This window comes from Vulpes lagopus, chromosome 20, assembly GCF_018345385.1.
Source record: "Vulpes lagopus strain Blue_001 chromosome 20, ASM1834538v1, whole genome shotgun sequence".
NCBI lineage: Eukaryota > Metazoa > Chordata > Mammalia > Carnivora > Canidae > Vulpes > Vulpes lagopus.
In genome coordinates, this window is record NC_054843.1 from 17,722,774 (window position 1) to 17,747,832 (window position 25,059).

General features: G+C 39.2%; 1 protein-coding gene across 4 annotated transcripts in view; it reads left to right on the forward strand.

The window, feature by feature from the left end:
* Positions 1-25,059, forward strand: part of LOC121479288 (amyloid beta precursor protein) — a 270,747-nt gene that overhangs the window by 44,600 nt on the left and 201,088 nt on the right. For all 4 annotated transcript variants that reach the window (XM_041734781.1, XM_041734782.1, XM_041734783.1 and 1 more), the window contains exon 2: positions 15,563-15,730. In XM_041734781.1, the coding sequence (XP_041590715.1) occupies positions 15,563-15,730 (168 nt within the window). The remainder of the gene's footprint in view (positions 1-15,562; positions 15,731-25,059) is intronic.

Consider the following 25,059-nt stretch of genomic DNA (forward strand, 5'->3'; position numbering starts at 1 on the left):
GGATAATCTGCTTCTGCTTATCAAGCCTATAGCCTGAAACTTAAACCTTGAGTACTCTTCAGTGTTGTAACCCTGAAGGAAAAGAAACAATCTTGGCTTACACTAAAAGTGATAAGTTAACAGAATACAATTTGAACAATGAGCAGGAATGCTGTTTGAATGTTATCATAGATTCTTCACATCAGCATAATACTCTCTCTGAATTTCTACTACATTTGCAAAGCAGTTTTCTCCTATACCAAAAGTCCTAGTACTAAAAACAAAATAGCATGAGAGTTTCAAGCAGACAAGAAAAGTAGATGACAGGTAAATATTATGTGACTTTGAAAGGAAATAAACCAAAGAACATAATGTAAATATCCTGCCTGCATATTAAAAATAATGTACTTCATGTTCCCTTCTGAAATAGTTCTACAGTTATTCTAAAAATAGAAAGTAAAGTTTTAAGATCGTGAATTCTTTGATGCCACTTGACATATAGATACTTGAACCCCATATAACATGCTCATTTATAGTATTTTTTGGTCCAACAGACTATAGGTGGTTTCTTACCTATGGGTAAATAGAAAGTGTATGCATATGTGTGTATATATGAAGAGATGTAAACGGTAGTAAATAGTAAATATCTGAATTCCTTTGTCTCGATTAACTTTCGTGGAGTGAATTCTTCTATTCCCTCTTCTTTCCCTTCCTGCTTGCTAGTGTCCTCTGAATGTGACTTGCTTTAAAATTTGTTCAAAAACCTTTTCATAAAATTTGTTAATTATCATTCTTCCAGTTATGATCTTCCTTGTTCATTGGAAACAATCTATTAATGGCAAGGGTCAGTTGGTACCATTTTATAAGACACAAACTCATGGACCCATGCTAAAACATACAAGTCCCTTAAATCTGGCTACTAGCTCAAACTGCTCCACCTCAAGCTAGTAGGAAATCAAATGGAAATGACTTCCTAGAGAGGTTAACAGGGCTCTGAAGTTGATGCGTACATCCCTGTCCCCCCTCAGAGCTGCTCTGAGATCTTAAGGTACATTGAAGGGACAGTATTATATCTTAACAGCAAAATGCGTATTTTTGTAAAGGTGTCTAACCTTGGAAGCATTTTCATGCAATTTTAGTACTAGAAATTGAAAGCTATTAAAGGATATGGATAGTCCGTAAGATACCAGGGCCAGATGTGTATACTGGCACCTTCGCTGAGGACAGTCTAAGACTAGAGAATCCCATTACCCATCTCTCCCCATTTTAGCCCTACTTGTCTGTCTGCCTGTGTTGAGTTCATAGTGCCCTGGTAGAGGCTGTCAAAGAAAGTAGGGATGAATTTCTGGGATGACAAAGGATAGAGGAATATGCCCATTTTTCCCCCTAGTCCAAGTCATATGGGTAAATCTAGGGTGCCGATGTGTGGGTATGGCCCTCCTGTACATATCTTCTAATTAAATGATAAACTGGCTCCATTTATAAACCCACTACCTCTTCTGGAAGCTTGCATTCCATTTTATCACCCCAGCTACAGTTTGTTCAAAGACTTCTTGTTGTCTTCTCCCCATCTAATGATCCCTTGGGACTGTTTCTCCTATGCCTGACATGAATGGGTCAATATTACAGTGGTAAAAAGGAAAAAAAAATAAAGAGAAAAGGAGGAACTAAACTTTTAAATATGCACTTACTTGTATCTTAAGCATATTAGCTTTAAGCTCCAGAATATCTGTTGCAGTGCTACAGATAAAGTTCTAATGGTAAAGCCCATTTTAGAGCTGTGTCTTGATAATATTTTTTGAAGATTTTGTTTAAAGAGTGAGAGTGAGAATAGAGCACACAAGGGGAAGGAAGAACAGAGGGAGAGAGAATCTTGAGTAAACTCCGTGTTGAGCTCAGACCCCGATATGGAACTCCATCCCACAACCCTGAGCCAAAATCAAGAGTCAGACACCCAACCAAATGAGCCACCCAGGCACCTCATGATGAATATGATACTGAATAAAAGTTAAATATAAGTGCATCTGCCAGGTGATGAATGAGATATTTCAAATACCATGTCAACATCAGAGTCTCATATTAAAAAGAGAAATGACCCTAGGAACAGTCCTGACAATTTAGCTTGCAAATTATGAGGGGATAGGATATTCCAAAGCAATAAGATAAATTATTAATAAGATAAATTATTAATGAGATAAATTGTATCTATGGCTCATAAGCATTCTACTTACTTGTCTATGTCTGCCCACTAAACCCAGGTGATAGGAGGCTTTAGCTTCAGGACTTGTTTGGTGCCTTGTGGGAGAGGGTATGATCTTAACGTGAGGTATCAAATGACAGGCGTACTTGTCCCAACATTCCAGAACTCCGTGCATCCCCTTTTCTCACCCCACCCTCTTCTGCACATATCTCTACCTCCTACAGAGGGCTGAACCAGGCTATGTGTGGCCAGTATGCTCACTACTTAAGTTCAACAAAGACATGCTGCCTGGTGGGATATGATCTTACCATGAGTATTTAGTGGTGAAATTTGCATGTTCTTTGCTGGGAGGAATGTAATTAGAATAAGATTTTTGCATTTGCACAGCCACATGTAAAATGTGAGCCAGGAACATTGTCTATTTAATAGCATTAGACTGTTTTCATTAAAATATTTCCTTTTAAAAACCTACTGAGTGAAAACAAAATACGTTTGATTTAATTTAAAAAAAAAAACCTGACCACAAATTGTCATTTACAGAGACCTAAAGAAAAGGAAAGAAAAATTTAGAAGCCCACAAAATCAGTCATATTTAAAGATAGCAGCAACTGATTGCCATTTTCCTAAAAGCTTCAGGGCATGTGTTTAGAGCATCATGTTATTTACCTCTAACTCAGATATTTGTTTTTAGTTCTAAGAGATAAAACCAATAGAATATGGCTCATATGCCCCAGCTACGCCATTGTTTTATCTGATCCCTGCTTCATATCTAATATTTATCAGGTTTCTGGATACAAAATGTGCTGGTCTGTGCCAGCTGAACTAATTGAAGTCCTCACTTCCAAGAGATCATAAAAAAGACTGAGAGGAAGTGATGCGAGTACAATAAGATTGATGAGAGACAAATGAGTAATATGTTGACATGGGCATTTATTACTATGTTTTAAATTCTGTATTGGCTTGTGTCTGATGTGTTTAAGGTAGCACTGTCAATTAGAAATATAATGTAGGTCACCTATATAATTAAAAATTTTCTAGGAGCCACATTTTTAAAAAGTAAAGAAACAATTGGAATTAATTTTACTAACGTATTTTAAATTTAACCTATTTATTTGGCGTGTAAAAATTATTGAAGTGTTTTACACTATCATTTTCCATACTAAGTCATCAAGATCTCAACTGGGACACTGAATTTTCCATCAGATAATTTTGATAAGAGTTCATAAAATTTAGTCAAAGAGTGGATTTGCTTATTCAAGTGTTATAAACTTGCTTAAATGTTTTTTCAATAATAGGACTAATTTTTTAAAATTTAAATTTATGTTAATTACAGTAAAATCAAATGAAAAATTCAGTTCCTCGGTTCAAACAGCTAGTATTCACCCTTAAAAGACAGCACAGGTTTAGGACACTCATCAGCATAGTCATTTTCTTGAGAACTATATTAAGAATGCAGTAACAGAAGGGAGCAAAGGTATTTGAGGGTAGAAAGTAGTAGCCCACAGGCCAATAATAATAGAAGAGCAAATTTTGGGAGAGACCAGTGTTTCCTTCACAAGCTTTGTGGGCCTGAAATCTAGGCTTCAAGGATGAAGTGCCAAGCTGTGAGGGGTTCACACAAAATTTTATTAGAGCAGAAGATCCTACTGCTTTAAACTTTCAAAAACTTTTCATCGCTTCCAACTTCCCATCCAGTTGAGCAGCCTCCTCTGAAACTGTGAGAGATGATCATCCATCCACGTAAGTGGCTTCTTGATGAGGTGCTCACCATCTCCATGATGTGCCTTCTCAGCCACCCCATCACTATTTTCACATTTAGAGACTTACATGTGATTTTCCTTCAGATGTCATCTTCTACCTTTATTTTTTTCTTATTTCCATTAAACTTACCTGATAAAATTTTGTTCCCTTTGTTGACTCTTAAGAAGTAAAAGAGCCAGTTATTTTACCAATACCTGGGTTTTTTGGGGAAGAGAGGAATTGCGACTTGGGACACACAAGCTTTGGCAAACCAAAGGAGATCAAAGGACTGGAATGTTACTTGATAGAGAAAAGGAAGAAGTCGTGAGGGACTGCTTTGAATACAAGTCTGTTGAAGGAAAGCAAGAGTTCAGAGTGGTGATAGTTTCTCATTGGCTGCGTTGTAGAATTTTCCTATTGGCTGAGCTTGTTGCTGGGCTAAGAGAAATAACTACTCCCTCCTCCTGGAGTAGCAAAGAAGGCTTCTTCGTGTTGGGAATGCAATTGAAGAGTAGTAGTAGGATATTAGGGCTCCCCCTTATAGCCTTACGATTCTGTTTTCATTTATTGAGTTTCACACACTCCACGGTGACCTTTTCCTTAAATTTTTTAAGTGTGTATCTAAATCTTTGAAAAACAGGGCCTCCTGCCTGGCTTAGTCAGTAGAGCGTGTAGCTCTTAATGTCAGGGTTGTAAGTTGGAGCCTCATATTGGATATAGAGATTACTTAAAAAATGAAAAACTCTTGGGGTGCCTGGGTGTCTCAGTTGTTGAGCATTTGCCTTTGGCTCAGGACGTGATTCCAGGTACTGGGATCGAGTCCAGCATCAGGCTCCCTCCAGGACACCTGCCTTTCTCTCTGCCTATGTTTCTGCCTCTCTCTGTGTGTCTCTCATGAATAAATAAATAAAATCTTTAAAAAAGAAAATGAAAAACTCTTTTAAAAATATAAAGATATGAATACATCCTTGTTTTGTGGATGTGATTTGTCACAGCAAGATTTCCTATGCTCATCTGGGGCCCTGTGTTCGTGAAACATAAGAGTACATTAGTTAGTAGTTAGTTTTGTTGTTTTTTTTTCCCCCCTTTCATTTTCATCTCTTAAAACCTTTGGAAGTTTTTCTTAAAGAACTGCTACCCAGCTGTGCCTTTCCCGTCCTGTACTGCTTCAAAGAATTATTTCAAGCAAAATATAGGATATTGTATATACTTTTACAAAGTCAATTTGAAAAAGTTTCCACCTTCTGAAATAACTTTGAGCCCTGATTCTGTTACTATTTTAGTATTCCTATCAAATACATGGCCTGTATTAGTTCTCTTGATACAGTAATGTGCAAAGCCACAACCCACCCCAAAATTCAGTGGCTTAAACTAGTAACCATTTACTGTAGCTCCCAGGCCCATGGGTTCACTGATCTTGGCTGAGGTTGGCGAATTTGATAAAAAATTGTAAAACTTCAAAAACTGAACATGTATTGAATTGTTCTTGTGTCTAACATGGAGAGGAGTGATAGAATTTGAATTTTTCTGTGTTGCATTATGTACTGAATGCTAATCTGCCCTAGCTGTCAGAACTAGCAGAAATTATACTGGAAAATTGTTCATTTGTTGTCATCAAATTTCTTCACAATGCATTCAAACCAGCTTGTCTGAGAAGCCCAATTTCTGGATCCTCCAGCTTGTTATTGTTAGCACATGACTTAAATGCATTAACTCTAGAATGAGGGTTTTTTTTTTTTAAGATTTTATTTATTTATTCATGAGAGACACAGGGAGAGAGAGAGAGAGAGGCAGAGACACAGGCAGAGGGAGAATCAGGCTCCATGCAGGGAGCCCGATGTAGGACTCGATCCCAGGACTCCAAGATCACGCCCTAGGCCAAAGGCAGGCGCTAAACCACTGAGCCACCCACTCATTCTGATCCCCTAGAATGAGATTTTAAGGAAACTCTGTCACTTGAAATTTCCTTTACTTGATCTCTATGAGTAAAGTACATGTGTGTGCATGCGTGTTTATGACCATTACTAACTAGCTGCATAGTGTGTATATATTACAGGGCTGTGCATACAGATGAAGTAAGGTGCGGGCTGATGAACATGCATTAGCAGTTGGAATGTTGGGAATTCTGGATCCCTGCTTCACAGATTCAACTTGCTCCTTCTGATGTAAGGAAAGAACAAATTTAGAAGAAAGTTTCATTTGCATTTCAGGGGAGATTTCTTAAAGAGGAAGTCACCACATGTTACTAGGTGTTCACACCTAGTGATTTAAATTTAAGAAATGCAGATTTAACATTTAAACTGTGGATTTGCTTCCCCTTTTACTTCTCTAAAAATATTTTTAAAAGCCAGGAACAAAGAACTGCAAAATATTACTACGGTAGTAGGAAAAATTTATTTGAAAACAATACTCAAAATTGAAAAATAAAAAAGCTTAAGAACTAGTAGGAGGAATACCAGCTGGCTTAGTAAGAAAAAAGCAAGTATAGGTTTTAGAGTAACAGCCTTGATTAGACTCCTAGGCAGGTTTTGAGCCTTTCTGATTATTTAAGTAGATGTGGAAGTGACTTACCTTGGTTTTTCTCAGAGTCAAATGAGATCATGGAAGGAAAGGCCTAAGTTACTCGATGCTTTGGTTTTTGCCCCTTACCTCTTTTCCTATCTCCCTCTCCACAAAGTCAAGGCTGGTGAGCTAGCAGTGCTGAGGCTCTCAAAATAGTATAAAGACATGATACCTGTAAGTTTTATTGGACAACTATATGAAACATACCAATAAAACTTAAAATTAAAGATCGAATTACCTAGGGGCAGCCTGGGTGGCTCAGCGGTTTAGTGTCGCCTTCAGCCCAGGGCCTGATCCTGGAGACCCCGGATCAAGTCCCACATTGAGTTCCCTGCATAGAGCCTGCTTCTCCCTCTGCCTGTGTCTCTGCCTCTCTCTCTCTCTCCCCTCTGTGTATTCTAATGAATAAATAAATAAAATCTTTAAAAAAAAAAAGGGGGTTAAGCTATTTCTATGTCAAAATAACCTTGAAAAGAATTTGTTGACTATTACCAGTGTAAGCACGCTAGACAAAATTATACATGGTATAATATATATAATATATATGATATATATGGTATATATATGCATGGAGTTTAAACATACTACATATAAAATATAAAACATTGACTCGTACTAAGTGGGCACTAATTGGATAGATTTTTTTTTTAAAGATTTTATTTATTTATTCATGAGAGACACACACACAGAGAGGATCTCTCTGGCTGAGCCACCCAAGTGGCCCTGGATAGGTCTTTTTTTTAGGCATATAGTTTGGTTACCTTCTATGAAGCTCTATTTTTTAAGTTCCAGTTTTATATTTTATATCTGTTTTAGGCAGTAGACATCACTCCTTCCTAGGCCTGCCTAAAATTCATGCTGTAAACGTTGTCAATTTAATTTTGCGAGTGTTGAATAACAAAATTTTCTATTGAGAGAGCTCTTGATATCCTATTGGCCACCAGCAGCAAGAGTTATATTTACTGGACTTGTTATGAAATGGGAGGAGCTTGGGGTCTGCTTTAGAATATCTGTCTTTTGAGTGGGAAGAGAGGTTGGTATTGTCAAATTATGAAACTAAATCTATGAATTTGATGTTCTCAACTCAAGAGAAAATAGCCCATGAATTGGGGGGAGCACAGTGCTTATGGGTAAGCAGTGGTGTAGTGTTCACCCAGGGAGTTGGGGCAAGAAAGTGTTTTAAAGAGCTTTAAAAGAGGCAATCCAGAAACTAGGCATAATTGGCTAGGAAGTGGGACCTTTCCTTTTAAAGCTAGCAGGTCCTATTTTCTAGGGTCAGGTAAACTAGCTGAAGCTCAGTTGGCACATTGTGAATGGTATATGTTAAAATTTTTTGACAGGTGTTTCCCTTAAGTGAAGGCTGATTTAGGTTTAAGATTTGTGCTGTGGGCCCTGGCCACTGGGGTGGTCCCCCATTTTCTGGGTCCCAATATTAGAGATCACTTTATCAATATCAACAGAGACCATATATTCAGGGAGACCTAACCTGTCATTTGAAGCCAGGTCAACAGTGCTCCAACAAAAAGAATGTCCGATTTCAAGGAGTGAAATATATGGATTAGTTCTCAAAAAGGAATCTTTTCTCTTTACTCACTCTTGTGGCAAATCTTGTGATAGTTTAGCCTGAAACTCGAGATCTGAAATAATTGTGCCCCAAACAGTGGCTGTAACGAATGAGGCCAACTCTCCAGGCAGGTAAGTTGAAACTGTGTGCAGTTTCTATAATCACATTTCGTTTTCTGTGTGCTTTAACTAAGCCTCTCCATTCTTTCCCTCCACAAATGCATGCACCCACACATGGAGCAAAACCTAGGAAAATTGCAATTTTCTGTTTTAATTTGATCGTCTTCCTAGTCACATAAACAAAACCCTTGATATATGTAGTAGGTCTGCCTCCCACCTCTGCCTCTTACCACTGTGGCCTTGGACGAGCCTTTGCTTTCTCCTTAGAATGGATGATTTTCCGGATTCTTTCAGTTCTGGGATTCTAATTTTAATGTATTGCCCTCTTTCAGACACAAAATGGGCAATAGCAGATGTTTCGGTTCTGCTTATGATTTGGGGGGATAGACGTGTCAAAGGAAACCTTCGAGGCAGTCTTTTCCTTTGGAGGAAGAAAATGTGTTTGTGTTAAGCATTAATGTACTGCATTTCCCCCTCAAAAGGGGTTCACCCTCAGATCTTCTAGGTAGTGATTCTAGCGAACAGCTTATTACATCGAAAATGGAAAATCAGAATGTTTTGAAAATAAACGTAAAAGCATTTTCGGGGTATAATCAAGTTATGCTCAGGTGAAGGGAAAACTGTATTTAGGTGAGAAAATCTTGGGTGTGATAGAAATAGTATCGCTGTGCGCTCATAAGAAGATGCTAGATAGAAATCCGGCCCTGCCCCCGGGAAATTGTGAACTGATGAAGTAGCACCAAATACTCCACTGTAAGAGGCCAGCCGTTGAGACCAGTGAGAAGCCCATTTACAGCAGAAGCCAGATGGTTTTCATTAGCCACAAACCTTAAAATTACATAAATCCACAGATGCAGCTAAGCTATAGATCCCTGCTCTCTCCTTGCCAACCAAGACTTTTCAGCCAGGGAAACAGAGCGTTCCTTGTTCCTTTTCCCTTTTAGTAGGGACCGTGTGGGAGGAATGCTGCCAAGCCTGCTCTATAAGGAATTTTGATCTCCTTGATGATAATAAAGAGAGAAACTTTTTTGGGAAAGGGAACACCCAGTGTGAAAGACCGCAGGGGAGCTTGCTGGAGAAGCTGGTTTTGCCCTTGTAAAGTGTATCCGTTCTCGGCATAGGTTTCCAGGTTCAGCTCCATGGATGGGTCTGAATTTATGTATATATATTTATTTTTTGTTGATTTTAATTTCCCCTTAAGCCCTTTTAAGTCTGTTTTCCAGCTCACTTGCTTTGGAATGACTATTTTCATTTCGGGACTCTGTATATTCTGGCCTTAAAATATTTTTCTGGCAGCAGAGGATTGTTTCTAAAAGATTTAGAGCATTTGTAGGTGTAATATTTAGGTCTCTGTAGTTCGGGATATTTAGCATTCAGTAAAAAATTGACTTGCTTTCGAGGCAATGTGTGGACGCTCCATTGTTTTAGGCAGTTATTTTGTTCATTGTCACTGAACACTGTTTTCCCATGGGAAAGCATCTCTGGTCTTATGATGTCAGTGGAAAGTCATTCCATTTACAAGAATTATCTTCATTTTCAGTCTTTCAGAAATGCACGCACCATGAATGGCCAGTTATGCCAGGCTTCCAATCTTTTAGGTGTTGTCTTGCATTCCTGCAGAGTAACCTTATGTCACCTTAGATAGTGTTAGGATGAAAACAAAATTAAAATATAATCGTTACTTAAGTGGCTCTGTTTCCCATCTACTAGAGTTTTGCATTTCATTTCTGTTAAAAGGAGAAGTCCTTTTAAAAGTTAGGAATAATTATCTTTAGGAATGCTTTACAGGGTACATGCATTTTCACTGGCAGCAAATAACTTACTCTGGGACCCAAAGATTTCAGTTTTAAGAGCGTGCACATTAATAGATCTTGAATCAGACCCTGTGTATGATTTATTAAGCCATTTTTTTAAGGCTTCAGTCAGAAAAAGGAATTTGAGTAACATTTGTCAGGCCCTTGAAGGATGGCTCCAAATTCTCTCCCCAGTGACCACCTTGGCTGGGATGGCTTCCTTTTGGCTCTGTGCCTCAAGAGCAGGCTGCTTGAAGCAACCGGGCTTTTCTTAAACCAGTTATTTGATGCAGGTGTGGATCCTTGTGGGTTGCTTGTCTTTTTTTTTTTTTTTTCCTTAGTTCACTGGGCCGGGAATATGGTACTTAAACATGGAATTCTTTACAGGTGGGAGAAAAAAGAAGAGAAAAGCTTCTTGTTCACTTTGCATCTCTCAGCTAATTGCTGTGATCTTGTCCACAGCTGGTGTTGGTTTGGGAAAGAATTTTTGCCCGAGAAACATGTTTCTGTGAATTAAGTATTAATTTATAAAAGGGCTCTTGTAATGTCAAATGTAACAGATGTATACATACATACACTTTTATAATTTCTAATGTAATAATTGGCCCTAATTATTGAGGAATCAAAGTTTGAACTATTAAAACAATCTCCACTGTCAGAAAATGGAGCATGTAAATGATCATGATTCTTTATAGTTATTTTTTAAATAAGTTAATATTAGATCTCGTCTGGTGAAAAGTCCAAAAGGAACTAAAGTATGTATTTTCTGGTCGTAACTACCGTTGTTAAAAGGAAGAGATCACAAGACAAAAATCTTTTCCAATAGGGGCACTCAGGGGTGCAGGCAGGGGAGCTCAGTCGGTTAAGTGTCTCAGGTCTCCATCGCAGGGTCATAGTTCAAGCCCCAAGTTGGGGCTCCCACGCTGGATATGGAGCTTACTTAAAAAAAAAAATTCCAGTAATATGATAGGACCAAAATCCATTCATTTGAGATGTGAGAAAGATTGCCAAGATTTGGGTAGTGGGCTTTACAAACATACAGACAGGTGACCTCAAAAGGACCATTAAGTCAGGGAAAAGGAAGGATAACAGAATGCAGAATGGAAGAAATAAAAAGAAGCCAAGGTAGGAACAAAAGAAAAACATTTACTTGCTGTGTTTGTCAGCTGGTTGTCTCAGGTCGCCAGGGACTTTCCCCACTTGCAGTGCTCAAAGTCTCACATCCTGGAAACCCCTCAGGCCCAGGCAATCTGGGATGGTTGGTCATCCGGTGGTCAAGGCAAGGACAAGGCTTGATTTACTGCTTTGTCCCCAAAACTAGTTTGGTGCTTAGCACGTGTTGTATCAGTAAGTTTTTACTGATTAAAGAAATGTTGATTTGCTGCCATCTATTATTATTATCATTTCATTTGGAATTGCCTGTCTGCAGCTAGAAGTTGAAAAATTGAGATCACGAATGAACACTCTTTAAAGAAAGTAAAAGAGAAGGGCTCCTGGGTGGCTCAATGGATTAAGTGGCTGCCTTTGGCACAGGTCATGACCCTGGGGCCCTGGTATGGAGCCCCACAAGCTGAGGCTTTTTGCTCAGCGGGGAGTCTGCTTCTCCCTCTCCCTCTGTGCTTGCTCTCCATCCAGTAAATCAATAAAATGTTTTTTAAAAAGTAAAAGGGAAGCAACCCCTTGCCCCCAATCTTTAGGAATGTCTTATGCTGTAAAATTGAAGGTTTGGGAGTTTCGAATGGGATAATCAGAGGAGTAGAGAGACTTCAGGTAGTTCATTGCAACAGAGTCCAAGGGCAGAGACTCCCAAGAAGTATTCATATATGGCCGAGAATATGAAAAGCAACAGATCCTGAAGAAAAAGCCTGTTTGGCTTCTCCAGAGGCCATTATGTGACCTTTGAGGAAGCGAGCCAAGTTGATGGGTGGAATGTAAACCAGATGGCAGGGGGCTTCAGAGGCAGATGAGAAGGTAGTATCTGTGAGTGTTGAAATCTCCATCTAATCTAATTTGTTGTAAGAAATGGGATAGGCAGAGGCACCTGGGTGGTGGTTAAGCAGTGAAGTGTCTGCCTTCAGCTCAGGTCATGATCCCAGGACCCTGGGATCCAGCCCCACGTCAGGCTCCCTGAGCCTGCTTCTCCCTCTCCCTCTGCCTGCCACTCCCCCTACTTGGGCTCTCCCTCTCTCCTTCTCTCTCAAATAAATAAATAAAATCTTAAAAAAAAAAAAAAAACTAAAGAAAGAAATGGGATAGGCAGACGATGGCCCATTGGCTAGATGTGGCCCACCACCTGCTTTGTCAGTACAATTTTCTTTTAAAACAGCCACACCCATCGTGCATGCTGTCTCAGGCTGCTTTTTTACTCTAGCAGCAGAGTTGAATAGTCCCAGCAGAGACTATTTCACTTACAAAACGTAAAATATTTACTGTCTAGCCCTTTACAGGAGAAATTTCCTGACCCCTCTGTGCTGGCAGAGAAGAGAAAGGAGGAAGGTTTTTTGTTTTTTTGTTTTTTTGTTTTTAATATTGCTTGCTTTCAGTAGAGGTGATCAAAGGCTATTTGTGGATGTCTTAGGGAGCTGGAGAAGGAAGAACGGATTTGGTATCTTTTGCTATGTAGCAGGTTACCCCAAACCTAATGATTTGAAACAATAAACATTTAGTGTCTCAGTTTCTGTGGGTCAGGAATTTGAGAATGTCTTTCTGGGTGGTTCTATCCTGCAGGCAATGGCTGCAGCCATGAAGGCCTGGGGCAGCAGTAGGGTGTTTCCACACTCACATTTCTGTCTATAGGAAGCTTTGGTCCCTCATCTCATTATGTGGCCCTCCCCCGTAGAGCTACCCAAATGTCTGCACAACATGTTGGCTGACCTCCCCCAGCACAAGGGATCCCAGAGAGCAAGGAAGAAGCTGTGGAAGCTGTGGTGCCTTTTATGGCCTTTCCTAGGAAGTCCCATGTCATTTTTGCCCTATTTTATTTGTTGCACAGACAGACCTTTATGTATTACAGGATAGCACTGACAAGAACTGAAATAAAGGGGGCAGGGATCCTTGGGGGCCTTTGTGGAGGCTGGCTGCCACAGAGAGAGATTGGCACCTACCCGTTCTTTGAGGGAAAGGTATGGGATGAAAGGCCTTTTGACTGACAAGGAGGTAGAAACTGTAGTGAACAGATTAGGGAGTATCTGAGGTATAGAGAAATTTTGAGCTACCAAGGAGGGAATTTATTCCATAAAATAATTACCAACTATGGTAGGGGACCATCAGTCTCTGCTCACTTAGAAATAAGTTACCAAGATCCTGTTAAGACTAGACATCTTTGGGGCAAGGGATGCGTTTGAGCAGAATGAAGCATCCTGGAGAATCCAGTAGTGATTTCATGACTAAATTGTAAATTCCTTGAAGGCAAGGCTCAAATTTTTACATATAAATAAATAAATGTATATTAAAAAATACTTTTATATCCTCCATAGCAGCTCATACAGAGCCTTGTCTACAGGCATCTGATTATCATTTGCCTTTCTTGCAGTGTCATTATCTTACTACTTATTTCAGTAATAAAATTGATAAAATTTGTATTCTGATTTTTAGGATCAAGGCGTTGAATTTCCTCCTCTTCCCTCAGGAAAGCTGTGAACCTTAAGTTTGTGGAACATTCTGCTTAGGCTGCTTTTCGCATCTGTTGGAAAATGAGATGCCAGGTTCTGGCTTGGAAATTGTAGGAGGTGGCAAGGGGCCCAGACTGGGGAGTCGAGGGGTCCCAGCTATTCTTGTTGATTCTTGCTGACAGCCCGATACTCTGGCCTCAAGCTGCTCTTTGTTACATTTGGTTATGTAGGGGCAGAATTTTGTTCAGTTTACCTTAACAAAGTAGAATTAGACAGGGAGAAGATGTTAACCTGAAATATGATTTAGGAGATCTTGCCAGGAGCTTTTGCACTCGTGTCTGTGATGGGTCTCAGCTGCGTTCGGTGCAAGATTTTTTTTTTTCTAAATGACATAAATCTGCTTGTGGTTGGACAAAATATATACGAAGATGACTAGAATGGACAGATGTTTGATCTATTTTTACATTTCTGTGGGAAGAAATGTCAAGAAGCTATTTCTTAACTGAAATCTCTCAGTGCAATTTTAGTGTTTTGTTTTTTATTCCCTCCTATGAACAATTTTTAGAAACGATATACTTTATTATAGAATCATCCAGTTCTCGACTATATGAATGGCCTCTGGTGGAAGTTTACTCTTTTTGACATGGACATCACACATTTCCTCAGCAGCTGGCTTTAACAACGGAGGAATTACTGTGCTTAATGTGTCTTTTGATTCCCTGGTTTCAAATAACGCTTTTACTCTCCTGGATTTGTTTTTTATTTCTTGCTGACTTTTTTTTCTTTTGACATCAGAACCCATTAAGTGAGGTAGTACAGATTCTTCAGAATTTCCATTTTCTCTTTTAAAACTATATGAAAAATAAATTTTAAAAAATACTTCTAGAAAGGTAGTATCAATTCACAGAAGGGTTGGAAGTACAGGAGGGCAACCTTTTCAGTTATTTTGGTGAAATGGTGTACTGCTTGCAATGATCATAGTTAAGACCTCTTAACTTACACAGCAGGTGCTCTGCTGGACTCTTGAGAAAGAGATCTTGCTGCATCTCTGCAGCGTGCTCCTGTGCTCAGGGAGGTGACTTCAGCACCCTTAACCTATTCTTAAGAGCTGAGAGAGTAATGAGGTACCTGGGAGGCTCAGTCAGTTAAGTGTCTGCCTTTGGCTCAGGTCATGATCCCATGATTCTGGGGTCCCGAGGCTGGCTCCTGCTCTCCTTGCTCAGTAGGGTTCTGCTTTCTCCCTCTCCCTCTGTTCTTCTCCCGTGCCCCTAAGCACCCCCAACCCCACCTCATGCTCTTTTGCATCCTTTCTCTCAAATAAGTAAAATTAAAAAAGAGAGAGAGAGAGAGAGAGAGAGCTGAGAGAGTGATAACCAGAGAATATTCTGAGGGAAAACCAGTGGAATGGCCAACATACTTAGTCACATTTGTGCATGGTAAATTCTACAGTAATTTTATGTTCAGAAAACCCTAATGTCACTTGCTCCCTAAGAGAGCACACTACTACCACGCCTCCAGCTCAGGGAGCTCACCTTACTCTGGGACCTGGTCATCAGGCAGGGGGTTGGCATTGTTCTTTGTGTGAGTCAGTTGGAGATTATTATGAGAATATGGTTTCCTCCAGAATGATTATATTTATTTCAGAAAAACACCTTATTTTATTTTCAGAACCTTTCAGTAGGCACCGCAAAATCTGCTATGGGGAATTGTATAAACTTTTCAGAGAATAAATTCTTCTCAATATTGTTAATGCCTGTATTTCAACATAAAAAAAAGGCACTGTGTTATAGGTGGTTGGAGATGTATATAGCAGACAGAATGCTCCACTCAAGGAACGTTGAAGGCAGGGCTAATTCCTACCTGTAAGAATTTCTGGAAGTGAGAATGAACTCTTTCTGGTATTGTTCCATTGTCAAGTTCCTCTTTACAGCCCTTTCCCACTCTCTTCCCCAGAGCCGTGGATTTGTATAACTAACCCCAGCTTATTTTCTTAGGTGCCCACTGATGGCAATGCTGGCCTGCTTGCAGAACCTCAGGTGGCCATGCTGTGTGGCAAACTACGGATGCACATGAACGTGCAGAATGGAAAATGGGAGTCAGACCCTCTGGGGACGAAAACCTGCATCGGCTCCAAGGAGGACATCCTGCAGTACTGCCAAGAAGTAAGTCCCTTCCAGCAGCCAGGACTCGCGTGTGGACACATGCCCGTAAAGCATGTGCCTGTCATTTTTTTAAAACTTCACTTCTGAAGTATTTATCTTTTATCTCTGGCAGTGAAAATCTTGGCTCCTTTTGTTTTGTTTTATTTTTCATTCTTTCCCATTTTTCTTATTGGGTACAAATACACAAAGACAAAATTGATCATCATTACCATTGTACAGTTCAGTGATAGCAAATACATCTACAGTGTGCTATGATCCATCCTCGGAACTCTCATGCTCACCTTTTTTTTTTTTTTTTTAAGATTTAAAAAAATGTTTTTATGAACTTTTAAATTTAAGTTCAATTAATGAACATATAGTATATTAGTAGTTTCAGCGGTAGAGTTCAGCAATCCATCAATTGCATATAACACCCAGTGCTCATCACATCATGTGCCCTCCTTAATGCCCATCGTCGAGTCACCCCATCCTCCCACTCCCCTCCCCTCCAGAAACCCTCAGTTTGTTTCCTGTAGTTAAGAGTCTCTCTCATGGTTTGTCTCCCTCTCTGATTTCATCTCACTCATATGTGGAATTTAAGAAGCAAAACAGAGGATCATAGGAGAAGGAAGAAGAATCTTGGTTCCAAATAATTTACTATATTATTAATATATTTACTTGCTTCACCATATATTAATATACATACATTTTTTAAAAAATTATGATGTCATGTTGGAATCATCAGTAAACCAACTGAGTAAAGTTTAAGATCTCTTGGCACATCATTTACCTCTAGAATATATCCCACTGTGGTTTCACAGTCAAGATAATGTATTTAAAATTTATTAGAATTAATTTTCCCTATTTATGTTACCAATTTGATATATTTTCCTTGATTATATTCAATTTTAGTCTCTTTTTTTTTTTAAGAGTTTATTTATTCATTCATGAGAGACAGAGAGAGAGAGAGAGAGAGAAAGAGAGGTAGAGGCACAGGCAGAGGGAGAAGCAGGCTCCATGCAGGGAGCCAGCCTGATGTGGGATTTGATCCTGGAACTCTAGGATCACGCCCTGGGGCCAAAGGCAGGCACTAAACTGCTGAGCCCCCTGGGCTGCCCCAATTTTAGTCTTTCATTCCTTATTAAATTTTTTTTTTTTTTTAATTTTTATTTATTTATGATAGGCACACAGTGAGAGAGAGAGAGAGGCAGAGACACAGGCAGAGGGAGAAGCAGGCTCCATGCACCGGGAGCCTGATGTGGGATTCGATCCCGGGTCTCCAGGATCGCGCCCTGGGCCAAAGGCAGGCGCTAAACCGCTGCGCCACCCAGGGATCCCTAAATTTTTTTTTTGAAAATGTAAGACATTTACATTGTTAAAACTTATGAACTCTATAAAAAGTTGCACTCAGAAATCTCACTTGGCACCCATCTTCTATTGATCAACATTTTCATTGTTCTGATTTATCCTCCTAATAAAAGAAAATAAATGGTTTTCCTTCTTTTTCTTATAAAAAAAGGTGCTCACAGGAGGCACCTTTCTGTACTTTGCTTTTTTCTTTTATAACTTTTATATCCTGGAAATTATGGCCCTCACCATTCATAAAGATCTTCATCCTTTTGTAATTTTTCTGGTTTCTGTGCTATATTGTATAGGTATTCTTTCCTTATTACTTCAGTTTGAAATAACTGGAGTTCAAGACATCTTATGCCACACTTTCAGACAATTACCGGTCTAGGATATGTGACTGTTTGTGTTTTAAGAACATTTAAAAAAAAAAAAAAAAAAGAACATTTAAATAAATTAATCTTAGGCGTCTTGGCAAAACTTGCTTATCCTTCATATAAACAGCAAACAACCTGGCAACATTTTCTTTGTTGTAGTCTTTAATGTACTAGAAAATTTCCTTTTTAAAATATGGTTTTTTGTTGGGTTTTTTTGCATATATACACAGAATATTTTTGGTGACACTCTAAGGAAGAACAGTCTCTACGTATTAACTCTTGTGTTTCGAGAAGCAAAGAAGCATCCATTATCACAATATATTACATATCGAGTAATTTTTATCTTGAAGGATCATGAACCATGATGTAAGAAGATAATTCTTCATATTTAAGTAAAAATCACTAATATTTAAGTCTATTATTGTTTCTTATTAAAAGCATTTATTAAATAGGGATTGAAAGTGGGGCTCCTGAGTGGCTCAGTCAGTTAAGTATATGACCCTTGATTTTAGCTCAGGTCATGATCTCAGGGTCCTGGGATCCTGAGAGTGGAGGGATTCTGCTTGAAGATTCTCTCTCTCCCTCTGCCCCTTGCCCCCTAAAATAAATAAATAAATATTTAAAAAAAATAGAGATTGATAAGAAATTACCTTTTGTCCAGATGCAACATTTCTAAAATATGTATTTTGGAAATAATACATTCTGTGCAAGAGTTCCTTTGGTACAGTTTTGTAATGAGTTGTAAGTTTGATAAATTGGAACTCTGCATGCATGCTCTTAGGGTTTTTTATACCATTTCACTTTTCTGAATATACATACAGATTATGCATTCTGAATATTAATTTTTTTAAAAGGCTAGAACTAAGTTCAGTTTATGATGTTGACCACATCATCGTTTTCTGTTTGGCTCATTTGATGCATGTATCTTAGTTTGCATCTAAATTTTTCTTCCTGTAGCGCCACTTATGAATAATCAGATGCTTTTACATTTGTATGACAACTATATAAAAATTACTTTTCAGGATCCTGAGAACAACCCTTATTCCCACACCACTTAGAGATCCCACTAATGTCTGGGTAGCTTCACTTCCTGGCTTTGTCTGTTGTTTGTTCCAGGGCTAAGCCACAGGGTGGTTCTTCTGAGTCCCAGACTTTCCCAGATTGTCAGTGGCCATGGGACAGGAGAGTAAGCTTCTTGTTTTTCTTTTGTCTTGCAATTCTGGTATTACATGCCTCTTGCAGCCCACAACCCACTAGGATGATGTGCACAGGCAAGAGTCTTGAGTCTTGAGTCTTGAGATGGTTTAGACAAACATTATACAACAGAGGTAGAAAAGGGCCAGGACGTCAGACTTGTGAGCCCTTTTCATGAGTTTGTTTTTTCCATAACAGCAGGAAGTCATGGAAGTATTTTATTTTATTTTATTGTATTTTATTTTATTTTATTTTATTTTAATTATTTTATTTTAAGAAGGGGAAGAAATTTAGCTTTGCATTTCAAAAAGTCATCCTTTTGCTTTATCATTCTGACTCCAAATCTAGCTTCTGGGTTCTCTGCAGGAGCCTCCATGCCATTTGGTGAGGAAGCCACTAGGTACATGTGGCTGTTGAGCATTTGTAGTGCAGCTAGTACAAATGAATGTGTGCTGGAACTGTAGATAAATACGATATTGTAAAGATTTATATGAAAAAAGAATATAAAATACCACATTAGTAATTTCATATTTCATATTGAAATATTTTGTATATGCTGATTAAAACCTATATATGTTATTAAATTGTAAATACTATGTTATTAGTATGAATTTTATCTTTACAATGACATAGGTGATATATCTCCATTATATTTCTGTTGGGACTGTGTTGCTTTCCCCCTCTGTCCCATACCACTAGTGACTCTGGGCTATAAGAGTCTCAGATCCCATTACCTGGCAAGTGAGAGAAGGAAGCAGATATAAGGAATCCCCCGAGACCTTCCACCAGAACTTTACTGGTGATTGGGAATCAGGGTGGAAGGCTTGTTTGGGTCCTTTTGAATATATCTTTCATTAAAAATATTTTAGTGTAAGGGTATTACATGAATACTTTTCAAGAGCCCAGGGGTTCTCTCCCTCAAACGTATATCCCTGGGTGCTAAAGAGGCAGTGATGATTGTAACACAGAACCTGTTCCTAAAGGGGAATCTAGGAAGAGAGAAAGGCTGTAGAATACTTTTAGCAGTATAAAAACTGACCAGTTTGATGATGCTAATACAAGCTAACTTTATTGAACAGAGTGCTACGCTACCTTGCTAAGTGCTTACTTTCATTTTACCTTCATGATGCTTCTGGGAAAGAATCTTGATAAATTGCAACGTTGAAGGGGAACGAGTGAAATAATGCTATTAGTGGAGGAGGAGGAGGACCAGAGCTACGAGGCATCAGGTGCTGAAAGTCAAGCCAGTTTAATTTCTAAGTGAAGGAAGTGATGAGTTTAAGTGGGACGTAGACTGAAAGTTGAAAGTATAATTGTTAGCAATGCAAAAACTTGACTCTTGCAAAATGAACACACATCAAAGATTATCTTCAGTTCATTAATGAATGAGGTGACCTAGAAGATGTGAAAGCTGGTTCAGATTGACTAGAAGAGATTTAAATACCTTTCCCAACACATTTTATGTACAGGACTAAGAAATGCGATCCCTCTCATCTGCATTGTGTGGGACTGGAAATACTTGCACTGCTATCAGATTTCTACATTATCTACGCTTGCAGGGGTGTAAAGTAGCTCAGGCTGTAGCAAGTCAGTCAGAAGAATACACTCTATAGAATCAGGTCGTCTTTTCCCTCTTGTCACCCCCCAGGCCCTGGAGAACAACACCTGCATGTCCCTACTGGGGACACCAGTAATCCCCATTTCTCAGTCACGGGCATTGTTTTGTAACAAAACATTCTTCTAATTTGCCATATAAAAGGGCATTGTCGTTCTTTAGGATAGCAATTTCAGTGGAAGAGCATGGGACAAGTCAATTTGCAGTAGGTTTTAGGAATAATAGCATGAATGGATGGTGAAGACATCTGTGAACTCTTTGGGGAAAGATCTAGGGGCTGAGAGCTTGAGGACAATTCAAGGAAAAGGGAAAGGCTTTGTCTTTTGTTGAGTGTGTTACGTTGTGTGTGTTTTAAGGGGGATGAATTTAAGCTAAAGGAAGGCTACGCTAAACTGTGGGGAAGGTAGGTGTCCATCATGAGAAAACCAGGCTTAGGTATCTGTGAGAGCTGAGTTGGAATGAGATCCAGGGGATAAAGCTGAGTCTTGGAAAGAAGAAAAGAGGGGAAAATTATAAGGGTGGGTTGATTAGGCAGTTTCTGTTGCTAGGTGACAAACTCACTAAACCCTTTACACATGGAGAATATTTTCTGCCACAGATGGGAAGGATCTTGGGATGTGGTGAGCTCACAGAGTTTTTTAAAAAGGCCTGAAAAACTGGGCCGTTAGATACTGGCCCTGAGACTCAGGACTGCCTGGGATTTCTCTCCTGGGGCCTCTACTGTTCCCTGCTTTTACCCTTTCTCCTATGTGTTTACCTCGTTTTTTCCTGCTAAGATGGGCTTCCTCTGGGAGGCCAGAGAAGATGGCAGCAGTAGCCCTGAATGTGTATTGTCTAAGCTTGGCATTCCAACTTGGTTCTGCCATTGTGCATTATCATTCCAGGGAGGGGGGGGGGCGGGGATTCTGCTTGGCCCTGCTTTTTTGGTCACACACCTGCCTTTGGCTCAGTTACCATACCCATAAGGACTCCGTACTGGGACTGGTCTACCTTGGCCTTGAAGTTGTGTGGTCTGTTGGACAGCCCAACCAGAGCCACATCGTAAGGGGAGAGGGGCTCTTGCCGGAAAAGAGACGAAGACTGAGTGGCATGGGGCTGAAATAGAGTAATGACCATAGCCTGACACAGTGGGCTTAGAAACACACAAGGCATTAGAAAACTCAGCCATTAGAAATGACAAATACCCACCATTTGCTTTGACATGGAGGGACCTGGAAGGTATTATGCTGAGTGAAATAAGTCGATCGGAAAAGGACAAACATTATATGGTCTCATTCATTTGGGGAATATAAAAATTAGTGAAAGAGAATAAAGAGAAAGTAGAGAAAATGAGTGAAAATATCAGTGAGGGTGACAAAACATGAGAGACACCTAACTCTGGGAAATGAACAAGGGGTAGTAGAAGGAGGTGGGCGGGGGGTTGGGGGTGACTGGGTGATAGGCACTGAAGGGGGCACTTGGCGGGATGAACACTGAATGTTATGCTATATGTTGGCATATTGAGCTCCAATAAAAAAATTTTTTAAATAAATAAATAAAACAGGAAAAAAAAGAAAAGTCATAGGTTGGAGAGAGGGTAGCTGAAGGAATTCATAGTGTGTCATAACTCTAACCAGCTTTTGAGACACTGGTAAGGTGGAGAGATAGTCACGTAGAACTTTTAAACAGTGTTTGGCATTTTCTGTTGAATCCTGAACTATCTGGAATATTCCTTATTGATATTTTAAGGTCCTCCTGCCACTTCCACTTTGTAGGTATTCTTATATTTATCTTTTATTATTAGAGATAGTTTTTCTTTTGTAGGATTGTATTTTTCTGTGTATTGTTGAAGAATGTTTCTTTGCCTTTATTCCTTTTTTGACTCCATGATCTTGTTTTAGACAGAATTGAATGATTTTTTTGCTAAGAAAGCCAAGGAAAATAATATTCACAGTTTTTCTATCTCCTCTTTTCACAGGTTTTGCAAGTTATAGTAATTTTATATTTTCAAAATGGTAATATTACAATCTGTTCCATTATAATTGCCGTAATAATCATAGTGGCAGGTTCTGTCTTTAACTGAGTTCATTGTTTACAACAAATCCTTCCACCAAAGCATCTTTATTCCTATATTATTTATTTTGATTCTTTTGCTTGGTTGGCTCTCATCTTACTTATTTCTCAATTCTTACTGAACAATGTCTTTTTTAAAAGATTTTATTTATAACTTATTCATGAGAGACACAGAGAGAGGCAGAGACACAGGCAGAGGGAAAGGGAGAGAAGCAGGCCCCATGCAGGGAGCCCGACGCAGGACTCGATCCCGGGTCTCCAGGATCACACCCTGGGCTGAAGGCGGCACTAAACCACTGAGCCACCCAGGCTGCCCTGAACGATGTTTTAATGAAGTAGAGAGTTCCAGGTTGATGGGCATTTTTGTTCAGCACCTTGAAAATATTTACCCATTGTATTTTGGTGTCTGTCATTGTGCAAAAATTAAAAAAAAAAAAAAACAAAAAAACAAAAAAATGAAGGCACCAGTTCTGTTAGTTCCCATTTACAGTGCTACTCATTTACTGATTATTTTTCTCCCAATAGTGATGGATAATTTTTTTCTTTATGTTCTCAGTCCCTCTTGTGACCAAAACACAGATGTTTTAGAGACAGCTGGCTGAGTCAGAGAGGCAGCTGTTAGCAGTCTGTGCTCCTAGGACAAAACGAAACTGACTGAAGTCATGACCGTGACCTCATTTCGACCTTTTGCTAACCAATTTAACTCACTTGTTAAATTTATTTTTTCCAAAAGAGTGCCAGTATAGCTGCACATTGTGTCTATGAATGCTAAGCTTAATATGATGTATCAAATATTATTATTGTGATGATAAATTATCTAGCCCATGTCCTTCATAGTCTCTCGTTCCTCTCAATTTGTGTTCCCTGTTCTTGATTGTTTTGTTACTAATATTGTCATTTTTGCCTCCTGATTTGATTGGGAAGATCGTTTGAAACTTAGGGTTTAAATAGAATATTTGTTTAATCTGCATTTTATTCAGAGCACCCATTCTTAGAACCCAGAAATACCCTGTTTTCCCTAATCATAATAGTTATGCTTCTGCCCAGCCGTCATTCAAATACTTGCATTTCCTTACTTTTTTGTTGCTGTTGTTTTTTATTAGCATAGTCAGTCCTATTTGAGGATTTTCTTTCATTCCTTCATCATATATGTATTGAGGACTGCTGTGGGCTGAATATTTGTGTCTCCCCCCAACTTCATATTTTGAAGCCCCATGTCCAAGATGGTGGTTTTTGGAGTGGAGACTTTGGGAGGTAATTAGGGTGAGATGAAGTCATGAGAGTGGTGCTCCATGATGGCACCAGTGCCCCATATAAGAGGAGACACTAGAGAGCGGTTCCAGCTACAGCCATGTGCATAATGCCCAGTTGGAGCTTGCAACCTTCCTTGTAGTACACAGCTGGCAACACCATGTGGAGAATTGCCCAAACCACAGAATAGTGGGAAATTCTAAATTATTATGTGGTAGCTAACTAGGCTCCAGGATGGCTTCTAGTGGAACTTGCCTTCCTTTTGCATTCACACCTGCGAGGAGCCTCCCACACTGTGCATGACTGACCTCTGTAACCCATAGGCTATTACAGAAATGATGGTGCAAAGCTGGGTCATCAAGACATGTGGCTTCAAATTTACATATATTGGCTATAGCAAAGCCACCTGTCATGTTGTAAGGACACTTAAACGGCACTGTGACTTGGATGTGAGGGCTGTCTGGTGGTATACGTGGGATGGGGTGAGCTTAGGGTCCTCCACTCCATCATCTTCCCGGCACCCCCTCCAGCAGCACTAGCTTGTCAGGCTTGAGAATGAACTGCTTAGTGCATCTTATAACTAGGGGAAGCCTTCATGTAACCACAGCCAACATCTTGGCAGGGCCCTTCTAAGAGTTAAGCGTCACTCCCACATACCAGACCCACAGAAACTGAGAGAACACAATTTATTGCTTATTATTTGAATGAAGCTACTAAGTTTTGGGATAGGTTGTATGCTATAATCGATGACCACAACAGCTACTCACTCAATTACTATTTTCCTCTGTGGCCCTGTGGTAGCAAACAGTTCCTTTCCTCTGTTAGACACTAGACTCAGAAAGTGCTGCTGTCACGGAAGCAACTTGAAAATAACTGTTTGAATTATTCATCAGTTAACAGCCTAAAGTGGCCACTTACCTTAATGAACTGTTACATTACCCAAACTGTTATATTTTTCTAAAGAACTAGGATAGAACAGAAATAGAATAATACTCGCCTTGTAACATATAGTGAAGCTTATATCAAAAGTTACATTTTGTAGGTTTTTTTGGTCCCTCTTTTTTTTGAATGAAATGAGATTTTTAAAACAATAACAGCATTGTTTTATTTAAACCAAAGGCTTCGGGATGGGAGAATAAAAAATTGGAAGTGTAATAAAGAATCTTATTCTTTTCCCAGATTTAATTCAGGCAAATTTAGCAAGTACTTATTGAATGCTGTTCAGAGTAGGATTTGTGTCATGTGTTTCTGAGTGGCGAGACATCATTCTTGGCTCATAAGTAGCTTATAAATATACAATTGGATAAATTGAGAATTCAGAGAATTGGAAAGTCGAAGGTTTTGATTATAAATCTGGGGATTTCAGGTCTAATTCTGGAAATAAGAGCTGTGGGATATTTTTTCTTTCTTTTTTTTTTTTAGCATGAGTGTTTTGTGGTCAAGACACTTTTGGAAAAATTAGCCTGTATCCAACGGGAAGTTAGATCAAGAAAAGGAGATTCAGATCTCCAGAT